General features: G+C 40.4%; 1 protein-coding gene across 2 annotated transcripts in view; it reads left to right on the top strand.

The window, feature by feature from the left end:
• LOC139749723 (coiled-coil domain-containing protein 6-like) overlaps nucleotides 1-9,755 on the top strand; it is an 83,010-nt gene extending 73,255 nt beyond the window's left edge. Inside the window, exons 7-9 of one of the 2 annotated variants that reach the window (XM_071663901.1) lie at nucleotides 2,399-2,650; nucleotides 5,967-6,043; nucleotides 8,489-9,755. In XM_071663901.1, the coding sequence (XP_071520002.1) occupies nucleotides 2,399-2,650; nucleotides 5,967-6,043; nucleotides 8,489-8,725 (566 nt within the window). In that variant the 3' untranslated portion in view covers nucleotides 8,726-9,755. Of the gene's footprint in view, nucleotides 1-2,398; nucleotides 2,651-5,966; nucleotides 6,134-8,488 lie in introns of both variants that reach the window. The other variant, XM_071663900.1, reaches the window with a different exon arrangement.
• The last annotated feature ends 3,261 nt before the right edge of the window (nucleotides 9,756-13,016 follow it).

Genomic DNA, 13,016 nt, shown 5'->3' with positions numbered 1-13,016 from the left:
TCTATGTCAGCATGATTATGGTGTTGAATATAAATGAACTTAATTGGATGATTTCAATGGATGTAACTTTTTGTAGGAAGGTTTCAAAACTGATTTGAGAAATGGGAAAATAGAATCAGTATTTAGCTGCTGTGCTTAGTTTTGAATGTTCATGACAAGACACATATTGATATCCAAACTGATAAATCATCAGGTATTGTGGATTGGTCATCATCTAATGACACTGATGTCAGCTGTCCGATTGGCATTCTTGCAGCCCATATCTATCCTTATGAGACCTGTCTTTGTATCTTTCAGAATAAGATAGTACAGACTTGCAGGAAGCTACAGTACCACTGGACATATTTACTAATAGGGATGATGCTTTCTTGATGAGGATTATTAAGATGTTGGAGAATTGATGTGTCAAATACATAGCATGGTATACACTTAGAAATTGTATTGTCCATCATCATCATTGTCCTTCCATCATCCATCTGTTGTCTGGAGTCACAGTTTAAACATCAACTTAACCTTGGTCATTTCTTGAAAGGCTTGAATCAGGTGTTCATTCAACTGTGTACAGTTGTTTCAGTGTATTTAAAGAATTATATGGTGTAAGATTTAATTTTAGTTTGGATTTTGAATGAGCTAGACCCCTTATGATAAGGTTTAACTTGAAAGTTAACCTGAGTCCTAACTTGAGAAAGCTCCACCATTGCCCATGGTATTTTCAGTATTTTACAAACAATATTTTCACACATTCTCATTTCATTCTGAATAACTGTGATGCACTGCAGGTAACACAATTGTAAACACTAAAGTACAAGCTAATCCCATTCAAGCTTGTCTAGGTACAAATTGGTTTGCAGACACCACTCATTACAGAGACAGTTTTTGTACTTTTCAAAGCTTCTCCTTTGAAATATTTAAAATGGATTGTTTACAAGTGAGTAATAGATAAAAAATTTGATAAATGCTTAAGATTGTGATAGGCCTTTGGTTGTGTGACTTGGATTGGGATATGGCTCTGTGGTAAGCATCATAAAAGATATTGACTATTGTTTAAAAACAAATAAGTTTTGTAGGGGACTTCGTTATATTTATTGATAGGTTTGCTTGACACTTATGAAGCATTGTTGTTCACTTGTACAGATAAAAACTACAGTTTCTGCAAAAAACCTTATCTGCAATGTAACATGAGTTGTTTCATAGGAGCATGTGGTATGACTAGATGTAATGAAGAAAGTAAGGAGGGGGTTTATGAGAGATTTGTTCTGGCAGGGAATGCAAAGGGAATGAATTGCGGAGTGGTAGAATGGGTGAAACGTAATACTTTGAGTTGGTTTGGGTGTGTGGAAAAATGCAAGATGGGGAGTTTACATGGAGAGTGTATAATAGTATAAATAAAGGGATTAGTGTGAGATAAAGACCACCTGTGACAGGGGAAATAGAGTAAGGGTATTCGAGGGAGTGAAATGGGGGAAGAATGCATGGATTGGTGTATGTGATGGAGGCATGTAAGGACAGTGATAAGTGAAGACTTTTGCCTTGGTCACTTCCTTGATGGGAATTCCCAGAGGAATGGGTATTAGAGATATAGATAGATAGATGTCACTCACAAATTTTTTTTTGTATTTTGTCATCTTTCCTATGGCCTCGATTACCATCTGCAAACATCTGGGCATGGAACTAGCAAGGTTCCTGAAGTATTCTAGGTCCATTTTTTGGTTCATAGTGTTGTGATCTCATTTAGCTAAATGAGACAAGGCATTGATGAGGTGTTGCAAGAGGTTGCCGCTTGATTGTGCATTCTGAGCACCCAGTGCACCTAGAACTCTCATATGTACCCACTTTTTCTTGCTTCCAGATGAGAATTTGGGAAGTTTCCTCTTTAGAGATGTAAGAGCTGGCTATCTTTAAAGTACAGGTACAGGAAATACAGTGCCCTGAAGCAAAATTCCAAAAATGAAGTGACACACAGGAAGAGTAAAGAAAGAACATCCTTCCCCTAAGATAGCCTAAGGCAGGTTGCTGGTGCTCACACCATTAGAAACACTAGTCTCAGCGACCAGTTGTATGATGGTTTCACTCTAAGAGTGTCATATGCTTGTACTCACATAAATCTTGGTTGTGAATCAGATTTGAAAATATATGTGGGTGGACAGTTTTTTTTTCAGATGCTATAAGTCTTTAAAAGTATGAAATGTTTGAGGGTGTTTCTGGTGGGTGGGTTAACCAAGAGTAAGTAGGGTAACAAGTAAATATAAGAAAAGTAATATGAATTGTAAGATGATCTTTTGTTTTAACTGACTGTGGTTTAGTTATAGCTTGAGTAAACCATCCATCTGTGTGATGGTGCAGAATGAAGTATGTAGTGAGTTTCCTCTAGTAAGATACTTCATCTTGAATCTTCCAGATAATCGCACAGCTCAACAGTATGCAAATGAAGAACGCTTAATTCGCGAAGAGAATCTTCGTCTTCAGAGAAAACTTCAGATGGAGGTTGAACGAAGGGAGGCCCTTTGTCGCCATCTTTCAGAGTCTGAATCTAGCTTGGAAATGGAGGAAGAACGTCATTATAATGAGATCACATCACAGCGGCATCGAACACTCTCTAGTCCAGTGCCATACAATCCATCTCCCAGTTCTTCTAGACCCCTCTCTCCAGGTAAGGAAGAAATACATTTTACTTAGAATGCTTATGATAACTTTTGCTCATTCAATTTAAGCATATTGATTTGATTGGGTGGTGATAGATTGGTGTTTCCATAAACATTAAGCTTATTTTTTTTTTCACTTGCACTGTATCTCCTGTGGCATTAACTCAAAGGATGACCTTGAATCCAAGTTTGAGCAGAAATTCATGTATATTCAAGCTTAATCGTGTGTTTCTAGGTATGTTATGTAAACTTATTCTTTCTTAGAAATAGCCAGTTTCTTTTTTACGTAGGGATTCTTATCTTTCATGTTCAGCAAGATGTACTAGAAATTTTGCTTTTGAGCAGATGTGGCCTTTCTTCATCTGTACCCTAATGCTACCTTTTTGATGCAGGGGGCAGTGATTAAGTGTGGGGTAGAAAAAAAAGAATGTATATATTATTATTTTTCACTTCTTTCACATGTTTTTGCTATTTCTTGTGGGAGTGGATGACGGCAAACAAGTATGAGTATGATGTAACCATGGTTGTATAATTTGTTTATGGATAGGGTGTTTAGGTATGTAAATGCAAGTGTTTTGGAGAGAGAGACAAGTATGCAGTCTGTTGGGGATGAGAGGGCCTAGGAAGTGAATCAGTTGTTGTAAATATGTATTATTTTATATTATACATAATCGCTGTCTCCTGCATCAGTGAGATAGCACCAGGAAACAGAAGAAGAATGGCCCATCCACTCATATACACATATATGTACATAAGCGCCCATCATCGCACATATACATACAAATACATGTCAACATGTATATGCATATACATATGCAGACATACCAAACATACACATGTACTTATGCATACTTGCTTGCCTTCATCCATTCCTTTTGCTACCTTGCCCCACAGGAAAACAGCATCGCAGTGACAGAAATACAGACAAAAAGGCCACATTTGTTCACACTCAGTCTCTAGCAGTCTTGTGTAATGCACAAAACCACAGCTCCCTATCCACATCCAGGCCTCACACACCTTTCCATGGTTTACCCCAGACACTGCTCCTCCCCAGTCTGATGCTTTGTACATGCCTTCACCCTCTCAATCCATACCCTCCCATGCAGTTTTCCAGGAATGCTCAACAAATTTATGCCTCTGTAGTTTGAATACTCACCTTTATCCGCCTTACCTTTGAACAATGGCACTATACATGCATCCTGCCAATCCTCAGGCACTTCACCATGATCTGTACATTCATTGAATATCCTTACCAACCAATCAACAATACATTCACCCCCTTTCTTAATAAATTCAACTGCAATGCCATCCAAACCCACCACCTTGCCTAATTTCATCTTCTGCAAGGCTTTCACCACCTCTTCTGTCCTCACCAACCCACTCTCCCTGCCTCTCTCACTTCACCCACCACCTCAACCAAAACACCCTACATTGATGTGCTGTCAATGGACTGAACCAGGGCATATGAAACATCTATGGTAGACCATAGAAAGGGCTGTGGGGCCTGGACGTGGATGGGTAGTTGTGGTTTCAGTGCATTACGCGTGACAGCTAGAGACTGAGAGTGAATGAATGTGGCCTTTTTTGGTCTGTTTTCCTGGTGCTACCTTGCTGACAAAGGAGTGATGATGCTGTTTCCTGTATGTATATGTTTATATGTAAATATTTGTAAATGTGAATGAGAGCAAAGTTATTAGGTTCAGTAGGGTTGAGGGACAAGTTAATTGGGAGGTAAGTTTGAATGGAGAAAAACTGGAGGAAGTTAAGTGTTTAAATATCTGGGAGTGGACTTAGCAGTGGATGGAATCATGGAAGTGGAAAGTGAGTCACAGGGGATGAAGGTTCTGGGAGTGTTGAAGAATGTGTGTAAGGCGAGAATGTTATCTCAGTGAGCAAAAATGGTATGTTTGAAGGAATAATGGTTTCAACAATGTTATATGGTTGCGAGGCATGGGCTGTAGATAAGGTTGTGTAGAGGAGGATGGATGCGTTGGAAATGAAATGTTTGAGGACAATATGTGGCGCAAGGTGGTTTGATCGAGTAAGTGATGAAAGGGTAAGAGAGATGTGTGGTAATAAAAAGAGTGTGGTTGAGAGAGCAGAAGAGGGTGTATTGAAATGGTTTGGACACAGGGAGAGAATGAGTGAGGAAAGATTGACAAAGAGGATATACGTGTCAGAGGTGGAGGGAAGAAGGAGAAGCGGAAGACCAAATTGGAGGTGGAAGGATGGAGTGAAAAAGATTTTGAGCGATCGGGTCCTGAAAATACGGGAGGGGTGAAAGGCATTCAAGGAATAGAGTGAATTGGAACAGTGTGGTATACCAGGTCTGACATGCTGTCAGTGGACTGAACCAGGGCATGTGAAGCGTCTTGGGTAAACCATGGGAAGGTCTGTGGGGCCTGGATGTGGAGAGGGAGCTGTGGTTTCGGTGAATTACACATGACAGCTAGAGACTGAGTGTGAATGAATGTGGCCTTTTTTGTCTTTTCCTGGCATTACCTGGCTGGAGAGGGGGGAATGCTATTTCTTGTGTGTCAGAGTAGTGTCTGGAGCGGATGAAGGCAGCAAGTATGAATATGTACATGTGTATACATTGAATTTTTTTTTTTTTTTTCCCAAAAAAGAAGGAACAGAGAAGGGGGCCAGGTGAGGATATTCCCTCAGAGGCCCAGTCCTCTGTTCTTAACGCTACCTTGCTAACGCGGGAAATGGTGAATAGTTTGAAAGAAAAGAAAGAAAGAACATTGAATTGTAATTGTATGTATATGTGCATGTGTGGGCTTTTATGTATATACATGTGTATGTGGGTGGGTTGGGCCATTCCACGTCTGTTTCCTTGCACAACCTCACTAATGCGGGAGACGGCGATTAAGTATAATTAGAAATAAATCATATTTTTGTGAGTGGATGTACCTTTCTTCATCTGTTTCCTGGCACTACCTCGCTAACACGGGGAACTGTTATCAAGTATGAGAAAAAGAATGAAGTAGTTAGATGTCATGTCATATGAACAAAAGAATTAGATAATTTTTAGAATAACTCAGTGATTAGGGTTGCATATTAGTCCCAGGAAAATAGTATTCCTCCTGTGTTTAGGGATCCCAATTCTGCAAAATTGATTTCCTTAAAAGTCACATGGCTTTATGCACTGATGTTGCCCATGAAAATGGAAATAATCATATTTAGACAAGTAGATGATTAGACACTGCTCCACTGTTTCATAATTGTCCTTGATGATGAAGCAAATTTTATTTCATGAATTATAATAAAGCAGTGGACTAGGAGTAATGAGAATGCTACTGATTCTGCTCTTATCAACAGGTCTATCAGGGTATAGCGGTGGGCGGGATTTGTTCTCCCCGCCCAGTCCCATGGGTCGTTGCCCTCATTGTGGCCAGGTGATCCTTCACCACGCACCGCCCACTGTTCCTCCGCCCAGTTACCTGCCCTCTGCTTCCCCTCCCCCCCCACCTGTAATCTCACCTGCAGTAAGTCTTAGTTCAGGGAATCATCCAGCCTGTGTGAATGGTGTAATAGTTAAGTTAGATCAGGTGTAATGTGTTTTTGAATTACAATATTTCAGTATTTGGGTTTGGTATTATTGGCCTACTGTCCACAAACATTCAGCCTCTCCTTTTCACACATAACACTTAACAACACGTCTCACACTGCTCATTCTTCGTAACTTTAGATTTTCCTGTAATGAGCATTATGTGCTAGCCCTACCTTTTTGCAGAATGGTAGGAGCACTAGATAGAATTAGTAGGTAGAAGCATTAGGTAGAAGTAGTCAGTAGGAACATTAGGTAGTAGCCTCTGCAAACACTATGCTAGACATTCCCTCTGCCAGTGGCCTATTGAGTGTGAGGCACTAAAGGCTAAGAAGTGGCAATGGAGATCACTAATAATGGAGACTATTGCTATGGCCGCCCCCTTGACGGAGAGTTCCAGAAGGGAACTGGTGCCAGAGATGTATATAGAAAGATATTACATTATTTCAACATTAGGTTTATCCAAATTATTGAATTCATTGTTCTCTTTTCATACACATTAAGCCATTTCTTGCTGTCAAACAAGGTGGCTTGCAAAGCTTGTCTAATGTTCAACAGTGCCCAGCATATTTAGAACATTCTTCTGTGCCAACTATTTTTTCCTTTACCATGCTGTTTTGCTCTGTCTCCAGTGGAATCTTAGTTGATCACCACCTCTTTATCTATTCAGATCATATATGTTAATTTAGGAGGAAAGAATTCTGAAACTTAGATTGTCATTATTTCATAAGAAAGTGACTGCTTGTTATAAACATCCTGACTGCAGTGCTGACTGAAGTTCTTCATATTAACCACAAGTAGACAGTTAAAGAAACACCTGACTGGTTAGAAGTACAGAAAATTCCTGACTGTGACCTGACATTGAGGATTTCAAATGAGAAACCAGTACTAAGAGTTTCATTGATATACATTTACAGAAGGTAAGCCACAAGAGCTACGCTATTACCATCTAGCAAACGTGAGTAGAAGCCCTATTGAACCTCCTTCCGTAAACATTGGTGACAGTAATGTTTTTCATGTTAATGGTGTGCAGATTCTCAAAACAAATTTGAGGTTACCTTTAAGAATGGCTATATGTAAAAGAATTTTGTTTTATGTTTGAGATTTACTGAAAATATATACTGCTGAATTCGTCATTTGATCTTGTGGAAGAGTTGATTGTCAGCTCTGAAAACTCTTGCTTGGTTGTTAGACTATTTGACAAGCCATCAGATGTAAGATTACTGAAGTTTATTAAGCATTGAAGGAATGTTGACTTCAACCTTATGACAGAAGGAAGGCAAAGATTGCTCCACTGCATAAAGGACAGGATAGTAAAAGTGAGTGAGTAATAGTGTTTGGTAGTATAGAGACAGATCATGTAAACATGATTAGTGAATCTCTTCTTGGTGAATAACATGGTGGGTTTGGGAAGGGAAGAGGGTATGCAGACCAGATTTTTTCACTTATACAAGTAGTGGAGAAAGATTTTGAGAAAAAGATGTATGCAACATTTATGGATTTAGAAAAAGCATGTGATATAGTGAATAGGAAAGCACATTGGTAAGTTTTTGACTAAATAGGGTATTCATGAAAGACCCCTGAATGCTGTTGATGGCATTTATAGTGGCATTAATGTATGTATGAGAGAACAAGTGATGACCTGAGTGAGTGGTTTGAAATGAATATGGAAGTAATGACATCTATTTCCACACATACCTCAGTGCTCCCAGAACCTTTTCCCTCCCTCACGCACCCTATGACTTACTTCTGCTTCCATGGTTCCACTCACTGCTGTGTCCACTTCCAGGTTTCTAGAGCATTTTGGTGAAAAGGTATTTTTTACCACAATATAGCTGAAGTATATAGATTGTATGTTTAATTAGAATATCTGTATGAAGTGTTCTTTATCCAGGTATGAGTAGAAAGGTTGGAATTTGAGTTAACCTGTGAAATGCAGTGTAGAGTGAGGTAACCATAACTACAGGTGTGGGGAAGGGAAACAGAATAACTGTTCTCCATGGTGTTACTAATTTTAAAACATTAGATTGTAATCTTGATGATCACTTTCAAAGGAGAAAATTATCAGGAGAATATTTTTTGGTCCAACAAATATTTTCTTTTTGCATAGCTTTTGATTTTTACTTGTCTTGATTGGAAATGATTAGTGTAATTTTCATGAAATTTACTTTGATATAGAATTAATGTAATTGTTATGCAGTTATGATCATTGTATTTCATCATATGAGAATTATGACTTGATGGTACAAAGACAGTTTTATTAAAACTTCAGTTGTGTTTTTTGATTTTCCAGTTCCAGAGGCATGGTACTCGCACATCACAGGAGCGATTTGTAAAACCTATTGCCCCACCCCCTAGCAGTTCTGCTTTGCTAGGAGCTTCTACCCCTGCCTCTCATCACTCTGCATCCAGCACATCAGCAGCATCGAATTCTACACCTGCACATCATCCTCCTCCTGTTCCAGCACCCCAGCCACCTTCTCCACATCCAGTTGCTCCCCCCTCACCCATGGATGTTAGCCGCAACTGATGGAGAAGGCATTGGGTTGGTGGCAAGGTCCTGTGTGGCTTCTAGAGAGGTTGCTAGCAGGCTTTATGTTCTGATAGACTTGGAGCATTTTTTTCTCCATATTGTTATGTCTTGAAGGACTTATTTGTTGTGACTGATGTGATAAAAGATATTTCTGATATGGGTGAAATAAACAGACTCTGGAAGTTACCAAGATCAAGTTAGTGGTAGTCTGGATAGCATACTGAACAACTTATGCCACTGATATCCTGAAGGAAAAGTTGCACTCCTGGATTCAAAGCTTGTGAGATAGTGGCAGTTTCTTTTTGTGGCAGTTACTTGGTTTATGATATGAGCCAATTGTGATATATGAGATGATGGAGAAAAATTAAGTAAGAGGCAAAGGAAAAGAGTATAGAGTTAATTGGGAAATCCAGTGATAATATAGTAGTTTTGGGGCATGTGTAGATGAAGTGCTACATGCTGTCTTTCTCTCCCTCTCAATTGTGATATCAGACTACTAAGTGTTGATCAAATACAACACAGTCCTCATAAGAAGTGTGTGCTGACTAGTTTTGCATCAAAGAATTTATGCCAGTACTTCAATTGGTCTTAACACAGTTACCTGGTTGATGATTTTCTGTTCCTTAATACTGGAATTCCAATTTATGTTCTTTCTTTCTTTCATTCTCTTTTGACTTTTCCTGCATTAATGAGGTGGCATCAGGAACATATAAGGGAATGTCCTCATTTGCTCACATCCACTTTCTAGCTGAAACCAGAGCCCCCCTCTCCTTTAAAACCAGGCCCTACAGACTTTTCTGTTGTTTCTTCTGAACTTTTCATATGCCCTCGTTCAATCCGTTGACAGCAACCCCTGTATACCATGTCATTCTAAATTTCTGTATTCTTTGCATGCCTTACACTTTCCTCCATGTTCAGGACCCACACATTCAAAGCATCTTTATTTCCAGCCTTCCACCTCCTCATCAATATCCTCTTCCTGCTCCTTGTTCCCTCCACTTCTAGATTATATACAGTACCCGCAGAATGTCTGAGGAATATGGGGCCTTTTGTTGTGTGGTTGGATGCCCTGAAAATCTACGCATCTACCAACCGAATGCTCCGATCTTGCTTAACTAGTACTTTGCAACTCACCCTGGTGATCCAGTCACCATGGACTGAGGAGGGCTTTAGTGCCTCATGGGACAAGCTAGAGATAGATGTATGTTATGAGCTGCTGGATTTACAAAGAACCTTTTTCTCCTCTTTCATTCTCGCTGTTGCCCACCCACACCTTAGAATGGGGCACAAGAACCTCACCCAGGAACAAAAGGCTTGAATACTTTCCCTAATGGAGGCAAAAATGTCAGTGAAGGAGATTTTCAGTGTGCAGGGATGAGCAAGTCAGCCATATACAGCCTCGTTGCAAAAGCCAAGAATATCCCACAAGGTGAAGTTCCACCTCAGCAGTGTGTACCAGGGTGTCCCAGAAAGACTTTAGCAACTGCTGACAAGCTTATGAAGAGGCAAGTATTGATAAATCCATGCATCGCAGCAAGACAATTGTAGCAAACCTCTCCCACCCTCATCAGAAGTGTTGCAGAATGCACCATTCAAGAGCGCTGCCAAAAACACCTGAACCTGCCTCTTCGTTCCTTGACCAGAAAACCACTGCTGACTCGAAAGATGCGTGCTGCTTGTCTCAGTTTTACAAGGAACTACAAACATTTCACTGTTGAGGACTGGAAAAGTGTCTTATGGAGCGATGAGTTGACTTTCCAGTGTGGTGCAGTGAGGTGTGGCAAGTTGAGACGCCCCTCACACATGAATCCCCTTGACCCTTGTTATGTGCAGATGACTGTCGTACATGTGGACTCAGCCATGATTTGGGGTTGCTTCAGTGGAGAGTTAGGGCATGGGGGATTTCATGTGCTTCCCAAGAACATCACAATGAATGGAGACCCCTGAATTGAAGTTCTTCATAACCACATGATGAGTTTTTGCAAGATCCATGGCTGCAACCTCTTTATGCAAGACAGTACACCATGTCGTGAGGCAAAGGTCATGAAATAGTTGTCAGACAAGCAGGTGAATGTCCTTCAATGGCCTGGGAATTCTCCAAACCTGAATCCTATCGAGGGTCTGTGGTCTCACATGAAGCTTAAACCTCTTCAATTCTTCGCCTTCTTGAAGCCATCAGAGACGTTTTGTTGAACAATATTGACCTTGATTACCACAGAAGCCTTACTGACTCCATACCACTATGCAAACAAGCTGTTTTGAAGGCACATGGTGGCCACACAGTACTAAAATAAAGAAAATGAAAGTTATCTCCATTCCTCAGACTTTCCACAGGTACTATATATGTGTGTGTATATTTTCTTTTCGTTTTCATACATGTTCGCCATTTCCCATGTGAGCGAGGTAGTGTCAGTAACAGATGACTGTGCCTTGGAGGGAAAATTCATCACTTGACTCATTGATCTGTTCCTTCTTTTGGAAAGTGATACAGGAGGGGAGGATTTCCAGCCCCTGGCTCCTGTCCCTGTTAGTTACCTTCTACGGCACATAGGGAATGTGTGGGCAATATTCTTTCTCCCTTCTCCCCAGGGATAGGGGGTAGTGATGCTGTTTCCTGTGGGATGGGGTAGCAACAGGAATGGATGAAGTAAAGCAAGTATGAATATGTGCATGTGTATATTATACTTGTGTATTATACTTGATTGCCATTTCCCATGTTAGCGAAGTAGCGCCAATATAAAATAGATGAATATATACATGTAACTTTGGAGAATAATTGGAAGAAGTGAAGTAAAGATATCTGGAAGTGATGAAGAATGTGTGGAAAGAGAGAACACTATCTTTGAGAGCAAAAATGGATATGTTTGAAAGAATAGTAGTTCTAACAATTTTATATGGTTGCGAGGAATGGGCTATAGACAGGGTTGTATGGAGGAGGGTGGATTTTGGAAATTAAATGTTTGACAATATATGGTGTGACATGGTTTGATTGAGTAACTTATGAAAGGGTAAGAGAGATGTATGATAATGAAATGAGTGTGGTTGAGAGAGCAGAGGAGGGTGTGTTGAAATGGTTTGGACATATGGAGAGAATGAGTGAGGAAATGTTGACAAAGAGGGTATGTATGTTGGAGGTTGAGGGAACAAGGAGAAGCAGGTGACCAAATTGCAGGTGGAAGGATGGATTGAAAAAGATTTTGAGCGATTGGGGCCTGAACATGCTGGAGGATGAGAGGTGTGCAAGGAATAGAGTGAATTAGAACGATGTGGTATACCAGGGTCGACATTTTGTCAGTGGACTGAACCAGGTTATGTGAAACATCTAGGGTAAACCATGGAAAGGTGTGTGAGGCGGATGTGGACAGGGAGCTGTGGTTTCATTTCATTACACATAACGGCTAGAGACTGAGTATGGACGAACACGGCCTTTTTTCTTGTCTGCTTTCCTGGCTCTACCTTGTTAATGCAGGGGATAGAGATGCTGTTTCCTGTAGGATGGGATGGTGAAGGGTATGGATGAAGGCAAGCAAGTATGAATATACTTGTGTATATATGTGTATGTGTATTTGTGCTGATATTGATATGTATATGTACGTGTGTGTGTATATGAGTGGATGGGTCTTTCTTCATCTGTTTCCTGGCACTATCTTGCTGATGCGAGAAATGGTGATCAAGTATAGTAAATGATATATATAGATATATGAAGGAATAGGTCAAGTCAATTGGGAGGTAAGTTTGAATGGAAAAAAACTGGAGGAAGTAAAGTGTTTTAGATATCTGGGAGTGGATCTGGCAGCGGATGGAACCATGGAAGCGGAAGTGGATCATAGGGTGGGGGAGGGGGCGAAAATTCTGGGAGCCTTGAAGAATGTGTGGAAGTCGAGAACATTATCTTGAAAGCAAAAATGGGTATGTTTGAAGGAATAGTGGTTCCAACAATGTTGTATGGTTGCGAGGCGTGGGCTATGGATAGAGTTGTGCGCAGGAGGATGGATGTGCTGGAAATTAGATGTTTGAGGACAATGTGTGGTGTGAGTTGGTTTGATCGAGTAAGTAACATAAGGGTAAGAGAGATGTGTGGAAATAAAAAGAGCGTGGTTGAGAGAGCAGAAGAGGGTGTTTTGAAATGGTTTGGGCACATGGAGAGAATGAGTGAGGAAAGATTGACCAAGAGGATATATGTGTCGGAGGTGGAGGGAACGAGAAGTGGGAGACCAAATTGGAGGTGGAAAGATGGAGTGAAAAAGATTTTGTGTGGTCGGGGCCTGAACATGCAGGAGGGTGAAAG

The sequence above is a fragment of the Panulirus ornatus genome, chromosome 8, assembly GCF_036320965.1.
Source record: "Panulirus ornatus isolate Po-2019 chromosome 8, ASM3632096v1, whole genome shotgun sequence".
NCBI lineage: Eukaryota > Metazoa > Arthropoda > Malacostraca > Decapoda > Palinuridae > Panulirus > Panulirus ornatus.
The sequence above is the reverse complement of the archived record's forward strand: the minus strand, read 5'-3'. Positions and strand labels throughout refer to the sequence as shown.